Source organism: Syngnathoides biaculeatus, chromosome 13, assembly GCF_019802595.1.
Source record: "Syngnathoides biaculeatus isolate LvHL_M chromosome 13, ASM1980259v1, whole genome shotgun sequence".
Lineage (NCBI taxonomy): Eukaryota > Metazoa > Chordata > Actinopteri > Syngnathiformes > Syngnathidae > Syngnathoides > Syngnathoides biaculeatus.
The window spans coordinates 14,778,491-14,804,666 of NC_084652.1; the positions used below are offsets into that span (position 1 = coordinate 14,778,491).

Here is a 26,176-nt window from a genome sequence, read left to right on the forward strand (position 1 = left end):
CTGCAGACCACGTAAACTTACTGTATTGCTGCAGTTTCTCTGTGTACTCCAGCTCAGAGCCACTGCGCTGCTTTCTGTAAACAAAGTGACATAAACATGATAAGTCTTGACTTTTTCCAGGTATACATTTTATCACCATCAGATAAATCCACCGTACGACTTTTATATTCTTCAAACCTCCTCCATTTAGAAGATTAGGTTTGTGCTCAATCTATGAAGGCATTGGTTGGAAGTAAACATATAAAAATACTTTGTTAGTGGAGGAGTACATTTTTAAGTACCTGTACCTTGAACTTTTTACTTTTAGTCCCTCCATTTTGTAACAATTTGCTGTACTTTCTACTCCTTACTTAGTCAAAATATTGGCTTGTTGATTTTTTTTCAACCACCATGGATGACAAATCTGAGATGACATGCTGTGGCGACCCCGAAAGGGACAAGCCGAAAGAAACTTACTTATGGATGACAAATATGACAAAAAATTGTCAATGGAAAGATGTAAAGTCAACCGCACTTGAGATTTTGATTGATTGAGGTCATGGGATCTTGTATATCAGAAAAAAAAAAATGAGGACTGTGAAATGTTCCGGGTCCATGGTCTTATTTAAAGGTCCACTGTCATGAAATGCATGATTTTTAGTATGTTATTAATGAAAAAAAAAAGGCAGCCGGAATGGACCCATCCGTTTTTTCACCACACAACATGATTTTGACGTATATGGCTTTTTGTCACTCCCATCATGAAAATCTTCTCGAGGGATTTGTTTTGAGAAGAAGCAGGAGGTGACGTTAGTAGCAGATGCCCACTCAAGCAGTCTCGTATGTTTGTACTAGTTTTACCTGCTGGAAGGTAGCTCTTTGTTCCTTCATGTTAGCCAAAATGCCGGCTCGTTGTACTGCTGGATATTGTTCGAATACTCGGGAGGATGGATTTACCCTTCATAAGTTTGCAAGAGACCTGGTTCGTTGTGAAAAATGGATTGCACGGGTGCAGAGGATGAGAGCTTCGTGGGTTCCAAATGACAGGTAGGTGTGTATACAGCTACTAAAAAAAAATAATAGTTTGGGTGGTGGGGGCTCGTAATCCTCTCAGAATGTAACGAAAGATCCGCGTACGTAAGTCAGGGGTGCTAAATGTGTCGAACAAGGCAGGGCTTTGCCGGACACGGCTTTAGCTGGGCTGGCTCATACGTACTGTCTGGGAGTCTGTTCTTAGTTAGAAGAGATCCGCATATCATCTAAATATGTCTCGAAGCGATAGGGTAATAAAATTTGTAGTATGACCTTGCAGTTATACTGTTGCATTAGTAAAATGATCTGTAAAGCTCCATCTTGTACCTGTAATTGGATTTTTAAGAAACCATCGCGCCTGATGGAAACATGAAATCATAGGTAGATGAGTTGTCAATCATTCTTGTGCACTCATGGGCACACACCTGTTGTATCAACTGACCTGTTAATTGGAATATGGACCTTTGGAAAAAAAAATACCCATTCCTCATTTGCAAACAGGAATTAGTGAAGTGAGGTTACATTCAAATCCTGCTAGCGGTTGCAAAACTGCAAACTTTACCTTTAAGTGCATTTCAGAGTCCGTATTTTTACTTAAGGAGTTGAATCAGTCCTACTTTAACCATAGACTTTTTACACTAGTTTCAGTCCTTTTGCTCTGAGTACTTCTTCCACCTTTGGATGCATGTAAACATTTAATTAGCCACTCTGTTCAACTCTAATTTGCTAAATGAGACACATAGTTCGCGTTTTCAGCGTTGTGCACTTACTTGAGGCAGACAATAGCAATTACCACCAAGGCAACAATGACCACCAAGCCTGCGGAGGCGGAGCCTATGATTAGAGGCAGCTGGTCTTGCACAGACTTCTGAGGATCACCTGGACCGAATCACACAAAATGCACAAATGAGCACCAGGCAAAGCGTGGCTGGAGGCATCAGACAGTGTTCTGCACCACCTACATAGCAGAAGTCATTAAAACTGTGAAGAAATAAAACCGTAAACTACAGCAACAGATCACTAGAGAGATCAACAAAAGAGGTCTTACTGTGCAGGCTGGTGCTGATGTCCATCGGGTTGCTGTAGCGACCGTACCCAGCGACGGTCCGAGCTCTGACCTGCACCACGTAGGGTGTAGCGGCCCTCAGCCCCTCCACCTTGGCTGAGCTGAGCTGGGATGTTACAGTGTGCGACATAGCCTGGCCCTGGAGGACATGACGGTTGATGTTCAGGGATCACTTTGCATTCATAAATAACGACTTTTTTCTGAACTGAATTGATAAAGGTCGTATTTTGAATGACTATTCGCAGGAGAGAGAGACCAAGCCTTCCTGCAAGAAACATGTATTAGAGAGTAATTGACAACCCCCCCCCCCCAATAATTTATATACAGTGGAACCTCGATAAAATGGATTACGGATATCGGATGAAACGGACAGTGAGGACAGAACAATCTGTCCAAAAACAGTTTCCATTTGTCATTAAACTGCTGTTGACAAAGTTTGTTAGTACCAGTATTGGTCGTTGTTGTTCACTGGCGGTGTGGCGAGATGCAGGCGGAGAAGGGGACTGACGTAATTGGGGGTAATTACAGGTAATTCCAGATATACAACAAAAATAGCTCAAATTCCAGAAGCCGTGCCTCCCGTGCTTATGTGAAATCGACATTGAATATATGGGTATTGACGTGGTGGCCATATCATGATGGGAGGTATCTATTGTTGATTGTACTGACAGCGCAGAGAGGGTAAGAGCTGCCTGGCGGCGGTGTTAACTCTGAGAAATACAAACGAGTCAATGGAGTCTGAAACATTCGATTTTTGGTACAGTAACGTTTTTTTTTTTTCAATCCGGGCGTCTTTGGCTACAGATTTGGAACTAGGAAGCACATGAATTCTTCATGAAAACAGTTCACATATGATGAGTACTGTGCGTCAACAATTTAACCATGACCAACCACACGGGGGTCGTCGTAAGGTTGGAACAAATGTGAAACTTTCTAACATTTTCAAGCTTTTTAAAAAATATTTATTTACAAAAACTCTGTATAGTACTGGGCATTTTAGGCCACAAAAAAACCTCAAAAACTTTCTACCATACAGAAAAGTGCGTGCATATGGCCTAAAACGTTAAACAAAAAAATGTTTTTTAAATGCTTCATTGTAATTGACAATTGGCTATATCGGACAACCGCCCCTACTACTCCATTCTATCGAAGTTCCAGTGTAACTGCCAACATACTGATAAATAGTTTAAATTCAAAATGTATATCACAAACAAACCAAAACAATTATTCTTACTTCATCCTTATAATCACCTTTACAAATTGATGGCGTAATAATGGATCACATGGATGTACACATGTAGCAAAGACTGTGTTACTTCCACGAACAACTCAGGATTGAACGAGTTAGCCGACGCGCCAACTTTACAACTCTGGAATGACAGTTGGACCTTGATGGATCGCAGTGCATGTGTTTTGGGTTTAAAAACACAGACGCCTTGGTGAAAGCAACAGGAGGTGCGTTTGCGCAGCAAACTAGTTGGGTGCCTCGAGAGTGTGGAAATATTTTGCTAAAAATGAGACAGGTAGCAAGATCACTTGCACCATTTGCAAGCCTATCCTCAAATATGGTGAAAGAAACATCCAACTGGTGTTTCGATCGAGCCTTCAGCCTCCTCTTCCTAATTTTGATCATCCCATGGGCCATTTTACTTACAGTATCCAATCACAAACACACAAACTATCAGAGTTTTTGGAACTCTTAACAAGAATCCTCAAAGCAGGTTTGCTACAATAGCCTACATTATTGTAAACTCATTTGCTCCTGTGATTGTATATAATTATACTATTGTAGCAAGTACAATTTCTGACTGTCTGTGTCAAAAGTGTGTAACAGTGTCTGAATTTGATTGGACAAGGTTGTGTCTGAATGTGATTGGATGTGTTAGTGAGCAAGTGTACTGCATATCTGTTGCTGAGGGAGTGAGTTTGTATTTGAAGGCTGAAGGCGGCGAATTGACAACTTAAAAAAATATGACATCATCGATTAATCGACTCAACTCAACTATCGTCACACTGACTATAGAAAATCCAACCTAAAGCAAATACCCCTCCCTAACAAACAAAGCTGTCACCAAGTCGAGATGTCTTACTTCAACATACTTCCTTGACACCAATTCTCAATGACTCAGGCCTTTGTTGGCATCTTGTGGCGTTTACTTTTTCAGTTTATGGCTGTGGACAGGTTCTACACGAGAAATTTGAATACGTGAATTTGTGAATAGTGAACGATGAAACCTTAAAGTTTCCACATTTATTTTTACTTGGATTCACAAAGATTCCAAATCTCTTTTCAAAGCCCCCCATCAACAGAGTTACTGACACTTGTGAACTTGTAAAAAAAGCAATCCAAATTTAAAGTCAGCTTCACTTCACGCATTTAAAAATAATTTTCTAAGTATGGAATTACACCAGGTCCGTCATTTGAATTTTTATCAGGAATTCTGGAATACTGAAATGACATTATCATAAGATTATGAAAATAGCGGGCAAGGTACATTATTGGTAGGTGCCTGAAATTTGGAGCGACAACTGACAGTACTACTAAAATGAAAATAAAAGTCTCATCTTTTTAAATGGAAATCAAGATGCGAGCATACACTCCGACAGAGAATTTTTCTGCAATAGGAAGGTCGTTTGACCATCGCAGGTCATAAAAGGAACACATTAGACCGTGCGGGTCCATGCAGAAAATGTGATCAATAGCAATGATTCAACATTGCAGGAGCTGCCGAGGCTCTCCATCAATAGAAATGACTCCCTCACACGCAACACTTTAATATTGTACTTCCCAGCATCAGGAAAGGATGGAAAATACAACTCACCCTTTCGTGGTATTTAATCTCGTAGTCCAGAATGACCCCATTAGGCTTCTCCGGGGGCAGCCATGATAGACTGAGGGTGTCTGCGGTGGAGCGCATCAGATGGACTGTTGGCACTGCGGAAGGTGCTGCAGGGGGATGCAACAAAAGTACATGCTTTATGGGAAAAAAAAATAAAAATCGCCTTCATTATTTTGATGGATGGCACAAAACTCTCCGTTGTCTTTGCGATATTTGTTTTGTTTGCTTCTTGTTGTAGTTCAACCCCAGTTGGGCTGAAAATATGCCTGCCCCATGCTCATGTCTGTGCCAGTCGGGGGGGGAATCAGCTATGTGTTGCAGTAAGATATCACAAACGCAATCAAAGTATGGAGTCAATAGACTTAACTGGCCACCCGTAATGGTTGAAGTAATGGCTCATGTTTCACCTTCACTGCATGGGTTGGTGAATCCTCCAGTGACTCATCTCACAGTCATTGTCTGCGTTCCATTAACCGCAATAAAGTGGATTAAGTGTGGGTTGATTTAAGTGATTACATTCTGTGAAAGGTGCTGAAGAGTTTGCTTAGCTGAGATGTATGAAGGTGACATTGGTTGACGGGAGACATTGTTTAGAATGTTTTCTTTACATTTAATCTATGTACTGTAGACGGATGAATTTTTTTGTGTTGTCTACAGTGTTGACTTTTGCTGATGTGAAAGCTGAAAGGCGAGAAGTGATAGAAAATCACATATCATTACTGTTAAGTCCAAATCTAGTACGTAGGTTCAATTTTTCACAATACTAGTAGTCGATGTGAGTCGTTTGTCTCCATGTCTTCTGTTATTTTCAGATATTATTAACCACTGTAAATTGTTCGAATCTTTGAAGTCTCTTAAACACTTAAACACACTTAAACTGTCTGAGAAGTCATGACAAGCTCCACCTCTTTCATCACTCTGCGGAAGCCGTGCGGCATTATGTCGCCTCAAGATTAAGTCTGGATGTTTTCTTTAGACATTGAGTGAAAACAGGTAACTAAACGTGTTTTGCTGAAAAAAAATCGATCGTTATATTACTTTGGTTCGGCTTCGTGCTACCCTGAGGACGCCCAATCTCGTCAGATCTCGGAAGCTAAGCGGGTTTGGCCTTAGTTAGTACTTAATTGGGAGACCACCTGGGAATACCAGGTGCTGTTAGCTTCTCTCCCCGGCTAAAATGCAGAGGGGTTGAGTCAGGAAGGGCATCCAGCGTAAGACTGTGCTGAACAAATATGAGTGTTCATCTGAGATGACACGCTGTGGTGACCCCTAACGGGAAAAGCCGAAAGGAAAAGAAGAAGATATTACTTTGGTGGAGAAGGAACTGGTCAGTCACAACGATAAGTGTGTACAGGTTTATTTCTGTCTACTAAACTGCTTAGTCAGCTCATTGTTTTATTTACTGCATCATGGCATTAGGACCTTTGAAAAAGAATTTGATATAAGCGGACTCATTTGGTTTTGTGAAGTAAGGGCTCATCTCCGTTGGTGACATGTCCCACCATTTTAATCAATGAATACAATAAATTTGTGATTGTTTAGGATATTAAAATAGCAATTGAACATGACTTTGGGGTTGTGTTGTTTGTATAGTGGTGCACAAAGGTATATGATAACATAAGGTCTAATACCTGATTTCCTGAAATTTGTGATTTTGGAGTTGTGAGAATTTGACGAATAGCAGCCATACATACAAGTAAGCAGAAGTCATAAATAACTCTCAATCTTAACCATGTCCCAAGTTACTGTGGCAAAATTCAAGCAAATTGAGTCCCAAGTCCTACAATTCCCAACTGACTTGAGTCCCTCACCTCTGTTAAGAGATCATTAAGGTACTCATTGACATTGAGTGAGCGTAGCATCTATTAAACCGCCCCTTTCATTGTGTTTTTAAGTGATATTGATTGGGGAAAGCCTATGAATTAACTTGGTTTGTGGACACACGTGTAGTGTCATTGACAGGTCTACGAACCAGCCTGGTTGGTGGTGATGTTGACCGTCGAGTAACGCGGCGTGGCGGGGTTTTTCCCGGAGACGCCGTTGACCGCCTGCACCTCGAAGCTGTAGCGGGTGTGAGCCTGCAGGTTCCTCACCACCACCTTCCTCTGCCTCAGCCCCAGCCTCCGAGGGGAGATGTCCACATTGTCGTCACAGCGGGTGCACGGGCTGCGGTCTCGCAGGCATTTCTTGCACACCACGTTATATACCAAGTCGCTCCTTCCGCCGGTGTCTTCGGGTTCCTCCCATTCCAGGGACAACGAGGTTTCGTTCACACTGGAGATTACGTTGCGGGGGGCTGACGGGATAGCTGCAAGGTGTTGAAGAATTAGGTCAATCGTTGCCTTTTGATGAAATGACAAAAGACAAGAGTGGCCATGAAACCTGCACAAGGAATACTAATTCACGGGTTTATTATGAATGCTGTGAGCAAATTGGGACATCGGTAACAAATGGGGCGAACATTTGCTAGAATCGCAGTGGTCGATGTCTTCTACCTTCCTCTTTCTAGAGAAGGTGTACTCCATTTGCTTACCAAATTGTCCAAGAATGATATTAAGGTTATAAAGTAAAAAAAAAAAACTTCTGAGATAAAATGGTTGTACAAGTGTGCCCACCCGCTTAGAACTGCAGTTGTTGCTGTGTTCAGAATAAACCAATCTCATTCACACTCATGTCACACCTGCCACCATTTAAATTTTTTTAATGAATTAATCACAAATCATGAAAAATTTTGGTAAAGAGGGAGCTAAGTCCAAAGGCGAAGCTCTGAATTTACTAGTCGATCTACGTTCCTACACTCACCAATGGGCACAAGCTGTGGGCCGTGACTGAAAGAAAGAACAAGATCACGGATACAAGCGGCCGAAATGAGTTTCCTCCGCAGGATGTCCGGGCTCTCCTTTGATAGGGTGAGAAGCTCGGTCACCCGGGAGGGGCTCAGTGTCGAGCCGCTGCTCCTCTGCAATGAGAGGAGCCTGATGAGGTGGCTGGGGCATCTGATTCGGATGCCTCCCGGACGCCTCCCTGGAAAGAGACTCCGGGGACGACCCAGGACACGCTGTAGAGACTATGTCTCTCGGCTGGCTTGGGAACGCCTCGGGGTCCCTCCGGAAGAGCTCGAAGAAGTGGGTGGGGAAAGGGAAGTCTGGGTATCACTCCCGAAGCTACTTCCCCCGTGACCTGACCCGGAGAAGCGTTAGAAGATGGATGGATGGATGGAATCACAAATTAATGTCGGAGATTCAAGTAGGCTTTTCACATTTTTAAGCACGAGCAATGGTCTGCAGAGACTGTCCACGGCATCAAAGGTCTCTTGTTCAACGTTTTCATCCAGGAGAAATTTAAAAAAGTATTTAAATAGCAAAAAATATAGAATGAAGAACATCATTAGTCGGGCAAAAGATGGCATAACATTTACATTACCGAGAACTGGACATAAATCAGTGATTTGCATAAGTGTCTTTTTTTTTTTTTTTTTTTACAAAATTCTGGCATTTCGAAAGAGGTTTGGAAACTTTTTCCATCTACTGAATATTCTGGCAACAATTTTACATCGGTTCTATGTCTCTTTTGTTTTACATCTGGCTGCGATTCTACATCTGGAGCTTCATCGCACGCGCTTCACGTTTTCAGCTTAAGACTCAAATGCAGTGAAGTCCTGCGCTGTATCTACACTTTCACTATAGATTCACTATACAACCAAGGAAGAAGTGAAGGAGAGACAGAATCCTCCCCTAAATTGGCACTAACTTTATCCCGAAGCCATGTTTCCCTCAGCCTGTCCCTTCCAATTAGAAACAGACAGTTCAGAGTGGAGGTTCTTCTAATTGGGTGCCCGACTAAAACACACGCTGAGCCCAAGCTGCCCACTGGCTCAACCTCGCTTGTGCGACACCACACAAAGGACAGGCTGCCCGGCACACAAGCGCTGCCAGGCCACAGGGACAGAAGTGTCAGGCCCGTGTGTTTGTATGTTTAGTTGGAGGTGGTGCTGCCCGAGTTCTTGCCCGTGCGTGTGTGTGTGTGTGTGTGTGTGTGTGTGTGTGCTGGTCAGCGTCAGAGTGCACAGTGTTCCCGGGATCTGGGGAGGACAGTTGCGGGGCCGTGTGTGTCATTTAAAGTGTGGAAAGGCCCCCCCGGGGGTGATTTACACAGTCAAGGCAGCTCATGTCACTCTCCATCAGCACCATGGCTGGGCTAAGAGCTTTGTCCATCCACAACTGATACGCAAAGTGTATCAGATCGCATTAGTCTCAGCATGCCTACAATTTGCTGCTGTCATAGCACACATTTCTTACTATATTGTCTGATGCATGTTACGTTATCTTCTCTTTCGGGCGAAGAGAAATGGTTTGCAAAGACTTGTTTTAGAAAAATCCTACAAGTGGGCACCACAAATGATGGCCATGATCACTGTACTTAGAGGTCACTTATGCGTATCTTAGTGGTTGAACCAATTAGTCGGGTTTATGAATTGAATTTACTTCTCCGCATCGACATTTAAAATTAGAAGATGTCTAATTGGCATCCCATTAACCAATCAGCTGCTTTAAGATGGCTTTGCAATCATCCTTCTGTGGTCGTAATTATAGACTAAAATGTCATGAGGAGCTGCAAAATGTCCGGCTAACAAGGTGACACGGTATTACATATATATCTGCGCAGGTCTGAGAGTTTCAAAATAAGCTTTTTGTGGCTGAGAATAGCAGTTAGCCCCACTAACTTTGGCTATTCTGATCACCGGTGCTCCTAAAATATTCATACCAGCCGGACGACGGGACCGGCAGGGAGGAACGAGGCCAGCTCCGTGACGTGAAGCTCCATCTTTGTCGTGAAACAGTTATGCAGAATAATGTAGGGGGAAGCAACGGTCCACTAATAAAAAATTTTATTCATATCAACACACAGAAACGCATGTCATGGTACTTGTTGCATAGCAGCATACAGCCTTACCGAGCCACAAAGCATGTGGAAATTAAATAATGAGATTCATTATTTTGGAGCACATCTTCATATACATGTTTGTCTAAGACGCGCCGTCAAAATATGCTTTTAGGTGAAACTAATTCTTAATGCAAAAGGAAAAAGTTGGGGATCGCTGGTCTTAGGCAGCCCTCGATTAGTTGATAATCACATTGCTCAAGTATTTCTCCATTCTTGACAAAAGACAAAAAGACCAGTCAGTGTTTTTTTTTTTTTTTTGAAGCATTTGCAATATGGGATGACTTACTAGTGCAGGCAGTGTCAGGTGGGTCACTATCAGCGCGGTAGAACCCACTTTGGCAGGGACAAACACTGGCTCCTCGGGCACCGGTGCGACTGTTGGACGGGCACGCAACACAGGATCCGTCCCCGAATTTGGATTTGAAAGTCCCAGGGATGCAAGCTGGATGATAAGAGGGGAAAAGAAAAATATCAATGGTGGGAAGTCACCAAGTCCAACTACTGGAACTTCATTACTTCACTTGAGTAGATTTTCCAGGTGTCTGAACTTGTGTATTTTTCTCTTTTATTTTTACTTACTACAAATATTTCAAAACATATCCTTCTACTTGTCAAAGGAGGCACATTACTTTTTTGTACCTCCACAAAAGAAGTTGTACATAAAAAAAATATATATATTTAAAAAAACAGGCAAAGCAATGACATGAAAGTAGAAGAACCAATGATGTTTTAAGAGTTTGGTCAAGATTACGCTTTAACATATAGTTTGTGACAAAAATGGCAAGAAGAATGTCTTTCTAAAAAAACATTTGATTGGGGAGAAAAACAAGATGTTCTTTTTCAGGTGTTTAGCTAATGTAGCAATGTTTTATTCAACAATTCATAACATTAGCAAAGCTATGTCTTGTTCTGAGCATAACAGTCGAGCTAATGCATGCTTGCGTTTGAACAACAACATTGCAACGTACACATTTTTTTCTCTTCTTCTCAGTGATCAATAAAAATGTGAGATGGAACAAATTTGAGTGCGTTGTTTTTTGTTCCTTCTTTTAATCAAAATGTGTACTGTTTATAACTGACAGTAAAAATTAAGTTTTACTTTAAACTTTGGTCCCATATTTTGGCTTCCTAGACCTCCACCAATTAACTTTCTAACATGGACCTGATATAAAAATATCAAATCATGTGAAAAAAAAAAACCTTGATTTTGTCATGCGAGTCTCCAAAAAAGGCCCCCTTGACTATTTCTGTTTGACCCAGTTTTGTATCCGCTTTGTCTATATTTGGCCAAGAGTGCCCCCTTTGCTTTGATTCGTTGGTTCAGAGTGTACGTTTTTACTTTTACTTAAGCTCATGAGTATCTGTTGGAGGAGTATAAGGAGTTTAATTATTTTTCATTTGTTGTCTTTTTTAACACTTTTTTTTGTATCTGTACTTCAACCTAAAGGTCCTTTTATGTCCCTTTAAATGGTTCCCATGTTCATTTTGATTAATAATGCCCCAAATTTCCTTTTTAAGCTATTCTACTTGGTATTTTATGCTTTGCATTTAGAAATATGCTTTGGTCTTATTGGATCGGTCATTTTCCAATCTAAATATGGAAAACAACTTTTTTCTTCCTGGTCCATATCACAGCATCTGCTACCATCCATATAAAAGCTTGGGACACCCAAGCATTCATATAGATGTCACAGTAAATTGTGAATATTGTTAAGTAATGTTGTGAAAAACACATATATATTTTATAGACTGTATTTTTGTGTTTTGGCAGCGACCCAGACTCGCTCCCTTTATCCGAAAATGCCGTGTTTCCGTTCGGCGGCGTCAACCTGGTAGGTACCAGCCACAAAGTGGGCAAGTACTTCAATATTAACTGGCCAAACTACATCACAATTTCAGCACATTCAAATCCACCTGTTTTGCGAGCCATTTATTGACTTTTACATTCAAACCATCTCACTAGCTAATTCTGACCTGCTATCCATAAACCAGTAGGAAGAAATTGATTTGGAAGGAAGGCGGCCTTTAAGAGCAGTGTAAGTACTTTTACCGCCTCCAGAAGAATTTTTTTAAAAATTGGCAAAAGAAAGAAAAATGAGAGCTGTCACGCTAAAAAGACAAATTTCCGTCACACCTGTCAGAGATCAAAAGACTGCCCTGATGAAGTTCAGTATTAATGGAGACGTCAATATGCGAGTTTTAAGAATACGTTATCTTTACATTTGCATCTTGCTTCCCTTTTTTTCAGGTGATATTAAAGGGGAAATCCACTGGTTTGCATTAACCATGTATCCAATAGGTCATGTAACATGTACTCTATTTTGACAATGTGATGTTAAATCCTCTCTCATTTACTCGTGCTTTAAGAAGATTTTTATCCACAATTATGAATTTTCAGGGGCGCTGCCATTTTCACGGGTCACATGACCTACGTGCGCGGTTGTGACATGAACTGCGCCACAACAAAAACTCGATTACATGGGACACCATTTATGCCTAGCGCTGATTTCTCGGATTTATTCTCATCTGAAGAAGAAATAGTAGTATCGGTTCCCCTGAGCCCCAGAGTTGTGCCACTCACGGCTGTGTGTGGAAGTATTCCTTCGTCTTCCCGATCAACCGATACTGCTATTTCTTCATCAGATGAGGATAAATACGAGAAATCGGCGCTGGGCATAAATGGTGTCCCATATATTCGAGCCTTTGTTGCGGCACGGTATACGTCACATCCGCGGACGTAGGTCATGTGACTTGCGAAAATGGCAGCGCCCCTAAAAATTCGTAATTGTTGATAAAAATGTTCTCAAAACACTATTAAATGAGAGAGGATTTAACATCACATCTTCAAAATAGAGGACATATTACATGACTTGTTGGATACATTGTTAATGCAAACCAGTGGATTTCCCCTTTAAACTCCCAAAGCTGGGATGACAGTGAAGTTTAATGTGAAGAGGTAGAAATGAAGGATAAAGATGACAATAGACCGCTGACAGCAGAATGCTGTTTTCAGACAAACAGAGATGGAGAACGCCTCTGAGGGAATGGATGCAACATAAAACCCATCCATCAGCCCATAGCCCTCACAATACTGTCCAGCCTCCAAAAGCACGCAGAGCTCTCACATAATTACTCTATAAATCAGTTGCGGAACTGAAGGGACATCAACGAGATACAAATCACCTCGAAAGAGATACTGGTAAAACTATATAACAAATACAATTGTTCATAATGTTTGTCAACAAGAGGCAAAAGAGTTTAAAAGTGAGTGACATTCAAAGGTGAGTTTGCATTAAAAAAAACACTTTTTATATGTAAAACTGCTGAGATGTCCTGACACTTCTACATAAATAAATAATCTGTGAAAAAAAATCAGCCTTCCATGGCCCAATCTTGGATCGTTGAGTGATTACCCCATCTGAGTAATCACCTCACCTGAAGGGTGATTTCCAAAACAACCAATCAGAGACAAATGGCGTAACTGACACATCCATCACTATGGACGTGCGAAAACAACCAATCACAGACAAATGGGGTAACAGACGCACCCTGCGCCATGGACGCACCATTGAGGGCCCTGCTCTCCCACTTGAGGCAAAGATCTCTAAAAGATTGCATTCTATTTGGTAGCACGGTGGAGCAACTGATTAAAGTGTTGGGCTCACAGTTCTGAGGACCGTGGTTCAAATCCCAGCCCCGCCTGTGTGGCGTTTGCATGTTCTCGCATGGGTTTTCTCCAGTCACTCGGGTTTCCTCCCACATCCCAAAAACATGCATTCATTGGAAACACTAAATTGCCCTTAGGTGTGATTGTGAGTGCAATTGTTTGTCTCTATGTGCCCTGCGATTGGCTGGTAACAAGTTCAGGGTGTACCCTCCCTCCTGCCCAAAGACAATTGGGATTGGCTACAGCACTCCCGCGACCCTTGTGAGGATAAGTGGCTCAGAAAAATGGATGGATGTATTGTATTTTATCAGAGTAGCTGTTAGTTTGTGTTGAGAAATACTCATCAATGCTGAATTCTTTATCACCAAGACATTAAAAATGTAAAGGAACAATGCTGTGATTATGTTAGGAACCTAATTTGCAACCTGATGGCCTTACTGGAAAAAAAAAAGTTTCACTTGAAGAGTTTCCACGGCAACGTGTGAAAGCTTTTATTTCCCCCTCTGAGCACCCACGAGGTAGCTGCCCAGACGCAAGGCCCATGTGATTAAGCTTGCTTTTGAAAATGACCTCAGTGAGAAATTTCAATCTGAGTGGAAGGTTGCATCGATGAGGAGGTTATCAATGTGTGTGTGTGTGTGGTGTGTGTGTGTGTGTGCGTGGACACGTGTTTGTGTGTTGCACGTACCCAACGTTGAGCCCTTAAACAGCTCCCGTTATGGTGCTTTATCAATTTGAGAGATGCTTCAGTGCTACAGCTCGTAATTGACCATTCAAGTGTTTTGTGGATATTGATACCTTAAATTATCAGGCCTGAATTTGCAGCTGGTTATATTTGCTATTGGGTAAGTTTAACAGGATGATAACGCACGTCAGTGCTTCATTAATAGAGGAGGCAAGATTATCCATCCATCGGTTTTCTGTACCATTTATCCTCACTAGAGTCGCGGGTGTGCTGGAGCCTATCCTGACTCTCTTTGGGCGAGAGGCGGGCTATGCCCTGAACCGGCCCCCAGTCAATCGCAGTATAAGATGATCAAAAATATGAAAGTTACTGCCTGTTGGGTTGTAATAATTCCACTCCATATGGCTGAGGTCAGATGACGGTTCTGGTGTTTCGTTGAGCTTCAGGAGCTTTGCTCAAACTATGGTCAAATAGCCACCATCAGAAAATGTATACTCAGTTTACATCCCTCACCGCCTAGAGGTGGAGTAGCCACGTCTAAAAGAAGCAAATCATCACTACGTTTGTGGAAGGCATTTTCCCACAGGTACGTGGTGAATAAAATGTTTATTTGAGTTACCATTCATCCATTTTCCAAGCTGCTTATCCATTTTCCAAGCTGCTTATCCTCCAAGTGGCACCGGAATGCTAGAGCCTAACCCATCTAACTTCAACTGAAAGGCGGACTACACCCTGAATTGGTCGCCAGTCAGTCGCAGAGCATATATCGACACCATCACTGAGCAGGAATCGATCCCATGCTGACTGTGCCAAAATCAGGCATGTGTAGCCATTTGTCAAAAATAAAGTGACTAGCCTGCTAGCTAACGTCAGCGCTACTGCACACAAGGAATTTCACCATTAAATGAACACACCTGTGCCATTAATCCAAGCAACAGAAAAGTCAGTCCTTCGATGACTGTCTGAATTATTACCACATCTCTCAGTCACTCCGCATTGATAAAATGGCAATGGAGGGTTTGTTTACAAGTGGTGCTACATGTAAAAAAAAAAGCAAAAAAATGCACGTAATGTCATTTGGAAAACTGAAACAGTCCGTAGGGTCATCTTTGATCTTAAAACGAGGCTAGCTAATATTGAAGGGTAAGGATAAACCACCTTAAGACAAGACTAAAGAAGGATTCTGATAAAGGGGATTAGTGGTAAAAAAACGTGGAGGAATCAGCCTCGGGAGCCCCGTTTGCCACATTCCGCAGCGGTGGTGTAAAAGTGGGGTCTCTGGAAAACATCTGTCCTGTCAGCGTGAGGGCTCATAAAAACCCAACCTGTGAGGGAATGAATGATTAACTGGTCGGCCTAAGAGCTTTTTCAGTCTGAACTCAAGCTCCAGCCGAATTCTCAACAATGGGTCTTTTAGAATGATCCGTGCCGTTAACAGCCTCTCGTTGTAGCTCGAAAATGGCGCAATAAAAGAAACTAAAGTCAATAGGATGACAGTGCAGAATTTCTGCCTCCCGACAGGCTTTCAGGTTCCACACTATCTGTCCTGATTTATGTTTCTCAGTTATTTGTTTTTCAATTTCCGTGGCCTCTTTTGAGAATCTGCTGAATCACCCCACCGTCTGACTTCAATCCATTAACCCCCACTTTTCCATGTTTCCTCTACCCGATTGTTGCTCTCTCCACTTAGTTGCCTTCCCCGTGACTTGTAGAGCACACTGCAAAAACTCATATCAACCCAAGATTAAATTTTAAGATTACAGTCGCAGTTCCCGGTGCCCCCCGTACTGCTCAGCTGCGACTTCAATCATGTTCCGAGCGCTCATCTAGTGACAAATTCAAGTAAAATGTGGACTGTGCAATGACTGGGAATCAAAATCAGGCCTCTTGTCGGCTTATGTTATGCGACCGTGTGACTTTTCTTCTCTCCTTCATCTTGCGAATCAGAATCACCATTTCATACATCTTGAGACCTTCCACGGGTTGCAGGTGGAAAAGCAGGCAGCCATTATAAGGACAGTGACAGTGTGACGAGAAGACAAAGCAGAGGTGCTGCAGGAACATTTCAATGTCAACCACTGGTCTGATGTTTTCAAAGATGTATAGTTTTGCATCAAACAGACTCTTTTATGCATCATTATTATTATTATTATTACATTTTTTTTAAAAACTGCTGTTACACCTGTATTTCCCCTCTGGGGACTAATAAAGAGTATGTTATGCCATATTAATTAATCTTCCCTACGTGAGTGTTGAAGGGATAATAGCATGATGATTGTAGCGAAGCATTACATAAATCTGACATCCCTGCTGGAATGAGGTTGGGGTTTTTTATTACAGGAGTTGTTTTTTTTCCCAAGAACAAAAGGTGTATTCTCTTGAGAATATAATCTTTTTTTTTTTTAAGAATAAAGGTATGTTTTCCACAATAAACGGTTTAATTATAAAAGCAAAAACTTGACATTTATATTTACAAAATGTATCACTGTTTGTTTTTAATGTTTTATTTTCCTGCACATTCATGTATGGTTTATTCCAAGATTGAAAAAACTAAAATTAAAAAACGTACTGCTGATCCGCTTTACGGCTTTTTGTGATATTAGCCATTATTAATGAAGATGCACAAACTTTAATTCTTTACATTATATTTAACAATGTTATTCATTGGTTTTAATATGGAAGAAAATTATAGCGCGCTAATTTCCTGATTGAAAAATACATTGGAAACATTTTTGGTTTTGTTTTTTGGGTGGAGGCAGAAACAGATAAATGGCATTTTCATTCATTTCAAAGAAGAGAGTTGACTTGAGTGTACTCAGGCACAAATGTACAACATGCATTTTTATGTTAAACTTTTATTTCTGTGCATGTGAGGTGTGGCGTCCCTGCCCTCTCTGAACCCCCAAAACGCTAAACAAAGCAGATACATTGGGATGTTTATTTAGCACCAGGATTATGAAGGGGTGCCTGGAAAATGTTCCCCCGGCCCAAAACGTTTGTGTCGTGGTTTGTCTCGAAAGCGTCGTCCACACTGAGGCAACAACTAAAACGTCTGTGTGATTAATGCTAGCGCTGTCGTGTCGGCTCACGTTGCTCCGAAGGGTGTTAATGAGCAAGGCCGCCCGTAGATTCACTCACGGGAGGCAGCAGAGGAAACGACACTTCCTCATCCCAACCCTTGGCTGAGGCCCTGAGAGCTTTTTATCAGGCGGCGGCGCCAAGCTTTTAACCTTGAGCCGCCAAATGGCCACGACAAATATCTTCTTCGCATGTTTGACACCATTTCTCAAGCCAGGTGAGAGGGACGGTAATGCTTGTCTATCCCAGAGCATTTACACCCCCCCCCCCCAACCCCTTCCACCACGTTTTTCATTTGTTCGCTCTTGGCGGCTGTTTCTGTCCCATCTTTGGCAATTCGCACATTCTCTCGTCTGTCAATATCTCTCCCATTCGTCTGTGGACTTCAAACTTCTATCCGCTGCCGTTATCTGCATTTTTCCCCTCTACTGGCTCTCGTTCCCGCACCGCTATCTTTCTTTTCCCTCCCTCCTGTCCTGCTCTTACTGTATTTGTATGCCGCTCCTCTCGGCAACACGTCATTAATTCATCCTCTCCTCCACCCTCCTTCACCTCCATTCAGGAGCCCCACAATACATGCCGGCAGGGCACAAACAGGGGAGACTTGCAGGGGGAAATATTAAGCAGCTTTGGTGAAATAAAGGTTCACGTGTCATATTAGATACTGGCAAGGAGCATACAGTAATCATCGATTAGTTGATCGGTGAGGCTTCACTGGATCTGGGTTAATTCATTTTTGGTTAATCATGACTTGAAGCAATTGAGGCAAAATGGAGTGCACAACATCCACTCAAAACTAGTTTAGTCTAATTAGCAAACCCTGTCCCATGGCGGGAAATTATCTAATTTCACTCAATTGAATTGGTTTGCATGTTCTCCCCGTGCCTGCGTGGGTTTTCTCCGGACGCTCCGGATTCCTCCCACATCCCAAAAACATGCAACGTTAATTGGACACTCAAAATTGCCCCTAAGTGTGATTGTGAGTGCGGCTGGTCATTTGTTTAAATGTGCCTTGCGAATGGCTGACAACCAGTTTGAACTGCCCGAGGATAGCTAGGATTGGATCCAGTACTCACATGACCCTTGTGAGGATAAGCGACTCGGAAAGCATGTGTGTGTCTATGTGTGTGGGCGTGTGCTTTGTGTGTGTGTATATATATATATATATATATATATATATATATATATAATATATATATATATATATATATATATATATATAAATAATTGCTGTTTAATCATGTCTTTGAAGCAGCCGAGGCATAATGGAGTGCACTACTTGGCTGCTGTGAACAGTGTGCTTTCCAAAGAAGAACTATGACATTAGCAATGGGAAGGTAGGAAGGGTTGAAGAGAGGTAGGTAGGTGGGAAGTAGAATTACATCCACACAGACCTCAGCTGTGACTCACCACCTCTGCATTCTTCTTATCGATACAGAATGACAAAAATGGATAGATAGATAGATAGATAGATAGATAGATAGATAGATAGATAGATAGATAGATAGATAGATAGATAGATAGATAGATAGATAGATAGATAGATATATAGATAGATAGATAGATAGATAGATATATAGATAGATAGATAGATAGATATATAGATAGATAGATAGATAGATAGATAGATAGATAGATAGTAGATAGATAGATAGATAGATATATAGATAGATAGATATATAGATAGATAGATCGATAGATAGATAGATATAGATAGATAGATATATAGATAGATAGATAGATAGATCGATAGATAGATAGATGGAAAAAAATCATGTAATGAACTTGAAATACATGATGATTAATGATGAAAACGTTTTTACAGAGTTTCTGTAAAATCCTTTTGAGTTTTCCTCAACTAAAACAATATGGAAATGACTGAAACAAATGTGCATTTTTGTCCGAAAGGCTAAAACACAGACTGCAACTCTGAAAACCAACATGAAACCTCACGTCAGGGTTAAATCCACATACCTTGGCATTGGGTGTGATCGGCGGAGGGCTCGTAACCGGCGACGCAAGTACAAGCCCCCACCGGAACCATCCACTCTCCGTCGCCATTGCAGTAGAGCTTCAGCGGGACGGACATCTCCATGGCATTTGTCACGCAAGCCCCGGGAGCGATGACTAACGAAGTCGCTTCGGCGCCCGTCGCCGTCTCAGGGAAGACTGCGAAATTAGCGATGGTCGTGGAGCACTTTTTGAAGAAGACCCGGACCGAGATGAGAGACATGCACGCTCCGAGGTCCTGGAAGGCCAAGAAGAAGCCAGACTTGGACAGGGGGCCGAAGCTGCGCACTTTGGTGTTGATCCTGCCAGCTTCCAGTAGAGAGAAGCTCTCATCGGGGGCTATAGTATCCACTTTCACATAAGGGTTTTCCCTCCACAGGGGGCTGGTGTCTGTGGCCGTGTCCCCCTCAGATTCATAGTAAAACAGATTAAAAGTCTCTTTACAGGAGCCGGGGATGTTGGGGATGCTGGCGCAGTCGCGCACAGAGAACTTGAGCTCCACGTAGACGCGAAGAACACCCCTGCGGGGGATATAGTCCGTCCTGAGCCAATTGTTCTGGTTGGGCTGTCGGACATTACACACCTGGTAGGTTCTGATGGGACTCATGGAGTCATCATAGCCGCTTACTTCCTCCCACTGCGGGATTAAAAAAAAACACACATTAAGCGTGAAAAAGGAAGGCAGGGAGACGTTCGATGATGACATGGTGCACGTTTAATAGAGTTTTTTTTTTTTTCAAATTGGGCAACGGGTCTATTTCTCATTTGGCGACAACTGAGCCACGGCAGATAGGCGCTTATCTGTTATGTTTTAATTAATACCGAGTCGTATTAAACATAGAGCTGCCTAATACAAAGCACTGAAGCATGAGCGCATTCGAAAGTGAGAAATGACATCTGATATAAAAAGGCACATCCCACATTGTGTCGGGTACGGGCTGTGAGGAATAATTTGCAGCAAAAAAAAAAAAAAAAAAGATGTGAATTGCAACAATCAGTCTGCAAATTCTATTCATTACATGCAGACCATTCATACAAAACACATTTTCTCATTAAAACACATTTCCACAGACGGCGGCTATTTGACAAACACGGTCTGGGACAGATCATCAGTTGTATAAAACAAGCTTGTTTTGCTTTTATAACACGATTGTAGTTCCTGCATTTGTAGGAACATTTGTATGTTTTCCAGGGTCTCCACAAAGTTTTTTTTTTTTCATTTGCTATTGTAATAAATAAGTTTTACTGTGTGACACCCCGTTTATATTTATATATATTTATATATATGGGCAATTTTAAATGAACTCCAGGGTACATTTTGGGTTGTGTAATACAGAACACATATTTTAAGATTCCCATCAAACGGGTCAAATTTGACCTGTCCATGACCTTTGCCTGTACGTTAAACATAATGGTGCCATGAGATAGCAGTTTAATTCATTCCATGATCACGCTCATAGCGTCAAACACTTCTCAAATCCTCTTTTGACATTGAAATTAATGGAAAGGCCAATACTGCAATACTCTAATCTGGTCCAGCGTCACCTTCAAATGTGTAACATGTCTTAAGTCGAAAGGTATGCTATAACGTAGTACTTTTTTATAAACAGTAAAGACATAATTAAACAGTTTTTTCTTCAGTTTAATGGTAATTGGGGTTCTCCTTCTGTGTGTGCCTTGACTACCTGGAAGCAGTGTAATATGGACAAACATGGAGATAATAATAATAATATGAGTTGGTCTTTGCGCAGGGCAAATAATTCATGTCTGAATTGTTATATTGTCTGTCTACATGTGTCGCTCCAGTGTGCGTGCTCAAATATTGCTGTGATTGCTGACCTCACCGAAAATACAGTATATTTTCTCAACTGCCCAATGCTCATATTATGGCTCTTCACATCAATCATCTGCTTATTATTTAGGAATTGCTGTGCTACAAGATAAAGTATTCCTATGTGTTTAATACTTTATGATTCGGTCTGTCAACGTTGACGAAAGTTGATAAATAGGTTTGTACGTAAGTTGGTCTTCTGCATATTAATGTTTGCTAGCTAACATTACAGTCTGATTAATGGCCCAGTTAGTCAATAAATACATAGTCCATTAAGCAACCACCTCATCGCAGTCAATCTATTCTTTTATTTTATATATATATTTTTTTACCCCGCCAATTCCCTGTTGGACCAAACACTTCGTTTCCATAACAAATGAGTTTGAAGAAGTTGATCATTTCCACAGCAAGAAAATACTGCATAAGTCATCTCACGTCTTTGAGGTGCTGAGCAATTTATTCCCACGCGATGAGCCCAGGAGTCAGCATTTGGCGTCATAAATCACCAGCGGCACGTTGATGGACTACCTGACAAATATGATAATTGCGGGTCCCTAACGTACGGGGAGCTGCCACGTTGGACTTTATGGATACCAGGACACTCCGACTCGGCCCTTTTTAGCCAAAATAAAGGAAGGAGGCTGTGCTGCCCGAGATCGTTTCCATGGTAACCCAGCATTTCCATTGACTGACTTTGCGCTCACGTAGCGAAGACAAATGACACTGGCCAGGAGTGGGGGGGAGGTCTGTCAGGCTGTTAGCCCTCGGGTCAAATTCATGTTGCTTCATTTTCCCAGCACTCATACAGGGGATACCAACAGAACCCATTCATTTTTTACTCTAATGCGCTCTCGGATTTCAATTATCAGCCACTCCATGCTTCCTGGCGGTTCTTAAAAACTGCGGGGATTTGCTCCGGGTTATCTGCATGCTCGCACATTGGTTTGTTTAGAGTAGTGGTTCTCAAACTGGAGTTCCTGGCTGTCGCTTGGGGAACCATGAAATAATTTGAAAAAAAATATTATGTTGTATTATGTTAAAAAAAAAAAAAAGATACCGTGAAGCCTCATTAGGGTGACGGGTAAAATGGATGTTGTTCAATTTCACCCTGGAGCGGTCGCCAGCCAACCGCAGGGCACACACACACACACAAACAACCATTCACACTCATACTCACATCTAAGGACAATTTAGTGTGACGGAACGAAGTGGCTTACAGTTCTGAGGTTCAAATCCGGCCCGTGTCGTGTTTGCCTGTTCTGCTTGTGCCTTCTTCTCACATTCCAAAAACATTCCTGATAGGTTAATTGAAGACTCTAAATCGCCCGTAGGAGTAAATGCAGGTGAGTATGGTTGCTTGTTTCTATGTGCACTGCGATTGGCTTGCGACCAGTTCAGGGTCATCCAAAGATCGTTGGGATTGGCTCCGGTGCGTGGCCGCAACCCTAATGAGGAAAAGCTGTTTGGAAAATAGATGGATGGATGAACTTTCACCCCTTTCTAATCATTGCCTTTAACATCATCATATTATTACTTTATCTTGGAAAAATTTGATGTTATTCTTGTCAGAAAAAAATACATTTTCATTATTATAAGATTGTGAATTCTTATCCCAACAAAATACATTTTTATCCCGATAAAATAATGGCTTTTTCTCCTGGAAGAACATTTTTACTGAAAATATTTATTCACACATAAAAAACTGAATTGCTGCTACAGTAACATTCACAACTTTTTAAATCCTGATGCTTGCATTGGTACACATGGTAGTTATGTTAAATTGATGTTAGAATTATGAGGAAAATCAGAGAAACATTTCTCCCCTGACCAATTCTTCCTAGCGGTTCTTACACAGTGTTGGGATTTGTTGTGGTTTATCTGCATGTTTGCACAGTGGTTTGTTTAGAGAACACGATGCGCAGATTGTGTGTGGCTCATCAAGCTTTGAGCTCCCCCCCTCCACACCCATCACCCGTTTTTAATCCTGAAACTCTGCAGTTGCTTCCCCCACAATGTCACACAGCGTGTTTCTGATTTGCGTTTTTAGTATCCCAGAAAAGCAAACACACGCTGCAAAAACAAAGAAATAAAACAGTAGGAGACGTGCTGCTCAAGACACTTGGGGCTCTCTTAATGAGCAAATGGAACAAATGTTCTTAAAGGGGGGAACAAACGGAGTGGTTGGGGCAACGGAACACAGACAACCATATGCTCACCCCACTCTCTGGGAATGTCGTCCACGCCAGCTCTGTGGTAGCCCAGCGACTGTCCATCAGAGTTTCTGTAAAATCAGGAAAGACACATTCGTCAATAAATGCCACACGTTAATTAATTCACAGTTTACAAAGTGAAGGCAATATAAGTAGAAAATACAATTCCCTCAGAAATGTGCCAAGCTGAAATGTCAAAGAAAGAAATAGCTTGAAGACTCCAATTTGATGAGGTGGAAGAGTTTGAACTTCTCTTGCAGTTGTGTGGAGACCACTGATCTTAAAAAAAAAAAAAAAAAAACAAAACAAAAAAAACATTGGCTGGCTCATTGGCCACCAAAACTGAAGTCACCATCCGGCATCTTGATACTCCCAAAACAATCATGCTGATCAGCGCATTAATCGCCAGTTTCGTGGCTGTGAGAAAACATTCCACAGGTAAGAAAGATTTGCTTTGACACTGTTAAAGTTTGTTTGTAAAGGCTTTTTTTTTAATTTTGTGATCAGCTTAATTAACTTGAACAAAGTTTTTTTTACTGTTGTTCTTCACTGTTCACTCTCTGTTTCACCTTTATAGGCCGATGGTTTTTCACAAAAAAAGTGATGTAAATATTTTCCCAAGTTTCAGTATCCAAGTTATCAGTGGATAAGCAAGAAAACACATTTTCTGTGAAATTTTTGATGAATTTCATAATACAGGACTCTGCAAGTTGAATTTGATTTTCAAACGCGAGGAAACATTTAAATTTTCTGTCTGAAATAGGACGTCACAGAGACAACAAATGAACAATGCATGTAGCATGTACGTTCCGATCGCGAGTCCTTATTTCCAAAAATATATCTAACTGATTGACTTAAAATATAATGGTTTTATGACAAAAATGCTTCGTTTGTTGCTATGTTATGATGATAGTGCTTCATAGCGTATTTTGGGAAAAGTTAACGTCATGGAAATTGGGCTCTCGGTAATATGCAAGGTTTCTTGGTAGTCAGGGTGTTATATGTCTTTCCTTTCCACTTATCCTTTTTTGGCTTACCAAGTCCAATTAAAAATCCTTCATGTTACCAGAACTGAAAAAATGTCAAGTTCACATGACCGGTTTTAATTCTACATGTCAAGGCGTTGAGTGCAGCGACCTTCCTTATGCACCGGCTCCGTAAAGCCTACGCCGCTAACAGTTCCTCTGCTGAGTAACGCACCTTACACAGACTTTGTGAATGAACTTTCCGGACGCTCACAAGGAGCGCACTAACTTTCACGTTTTCAATGCACGTAGCAGTGACAATATCTTGGGGACCCCGTGGCTCAAAGATCACAATCCGCACATTGATTGGGCCACGGGTCAGATAAAGGCATGGGGTGAAGATTGCCGCAAGCGGTGCTTCGCTGCCCGGGAGGAGGGGAGGATCCAAGTCGCGGAGGTACGGCTAGAAGAACTGAGTACCTGCTATCATGACTTGAAGGAGGTGTTCTCGGAAACTAAGGCGAAATCCCTCCTGCCGCATCGGCCATATGACTGCGCTATTGAGCTTCTCCCAGGCACTTCACCTCCTAGAGGGAAATTATTTTTGTTAACTAGACTGGAGCACCAGGCCATGAGGGAGTACGTCAGAGTCCCTGGCCGCTGGTCTCATTCACCCGTCGTCCTCACCAGCCCGTGCAGGGTTCTTCTTCGTCAAGAAAAAGGACACTACGCTATGGCCCTGCATCGACTACCGAGGACTTAATGACATCACAGTTAAAAACAGGTATCCTCTGCTTCTGATCGCGACGGCATTTGAACTTCTTCAGGGAGCCCGGATCCTCACCAAGTTGGACCTGCGCAGTGCCTACCATCTGGTGCGGATCCGGGAGGGAGACGAATGGAAGACGGCGTTCAACACCCCCACTGGACACCATGAGTATCTGGTGATGCCATTCGAATTAACGAATACCGCGGCTGTCTTTTAGAACTTTATCAACGACGTACTTCGGGAGTTTCTGATTAAAAATGTATTTGTGTACCTCGATGACATCCTGATCTTTTCGTCAGACCTGACCTCCCACATCCGACAGGTTAGAGAGGTGCTCCAGTGTCTGTTGCAGCATCAGCTGTTTTTCAAGATGGAAAAATGCAAATTCCATCGAGTGTCTGTGTTCTTCCTGGGCTTCATCCTGGCGGAGGGGGAGATACGAATGGATCCCGGGAAGGTCGACGTGGTGTTGCAGTGGCCCACTCCCGCCAGCAGGAAGGACGTGCAGAGGTTCATTGGCTTCGCGAACTTCTACAGGAAGTTTATACAAAACTTTATTTCTGTTGCCGCCCCTCTGCATGCTCTTAGATCCCCACACAACACCTTCGAGTGGACCAGGCCCTGTCAGGAGGCTTACGACAAGCTCAAGGCAAGTTTCACCGCTGCGCCTATCCTCATAGTGCTGGACCCAGATCACGAGTTCGTGGTCGAGGTAGATGCATCAGACTCAGGGATCGGAGCCATCTTATCGCAAAGGAACCCCAAGGATGGAAGGATCCACACGTGCGCCTTCCTGTCAAGGAAGCTGACCCGGGCAGAACGGAACTACGACGTAGCTGGCGGTCAAGACGGCAATGGAGGAGTGGCGGCACAGGCTGGAGGGTTCGCAAGTCCCGTTCGTGGTCCTCACCAATCATAAGAACCTCGAATACCTGAGGACCACGAAGCGGCTGAACGCCCGTCAGGCCAAGTGGGCCCATTCTTCACCCGTCCACAGCGGACCGCAAGAGGAGAGGTGCACCAGAGCTCAAGGTGGGACAGTGAGTGTGGCTCTCCACCAAAGATCTCCCGCTGCAGATGGAATCTCGCAAACTTGCTCC

At 42.3% G+C, this 26,176-nt stretch overlaps 1 protein-coding gene across 1 annotated transcript in view; it reads right to left on the reverse strand.

Annotated features, from left to right (window-relative positions):
• ephb3a (eph receptor B3a) overlaps positions 1-23,543 on the reverse strand; it is a 51,428-nt gene extending 27,885 nt beyond the window's left edge. The window contains exons 1-8 of the mRNA XM_061839667.1: positions 23,349-23,543; positions 19,266-19,938; positions 10,148-10,303; positions 6,890-7,225; positions 4,900-5,024; positions 2,060-2,216; positions 1,782-1,890; positions 22-74 (exon numbers count right to left, since the gene is read on the reverse strand). Coding sequence (XP_061695651.1) covers positions 22-74; positions 1,782-1,890; positions 2,060-2,216; positions 4,900-5,024; positions 6,890-7,225; positions 10,148-10,303; positions 19,266-19,938; positions 23,349-23,405 — 1,666 coding nt within the window. The 5' untranslated portion in view covers positions 23,406-23,543. The remainder of the gene's footprint in view (positions 1-21; positions 75-1,781; positions 1,891-2,059; positions 2,217-4,899; positions 5,025-6,889; positions 7,226-10,147; positions 10,304-19,265; positions 19,939-23,348) is intronic.
• Positions 23,544-26,176: the final 2,633 nt, after the last annotated feature.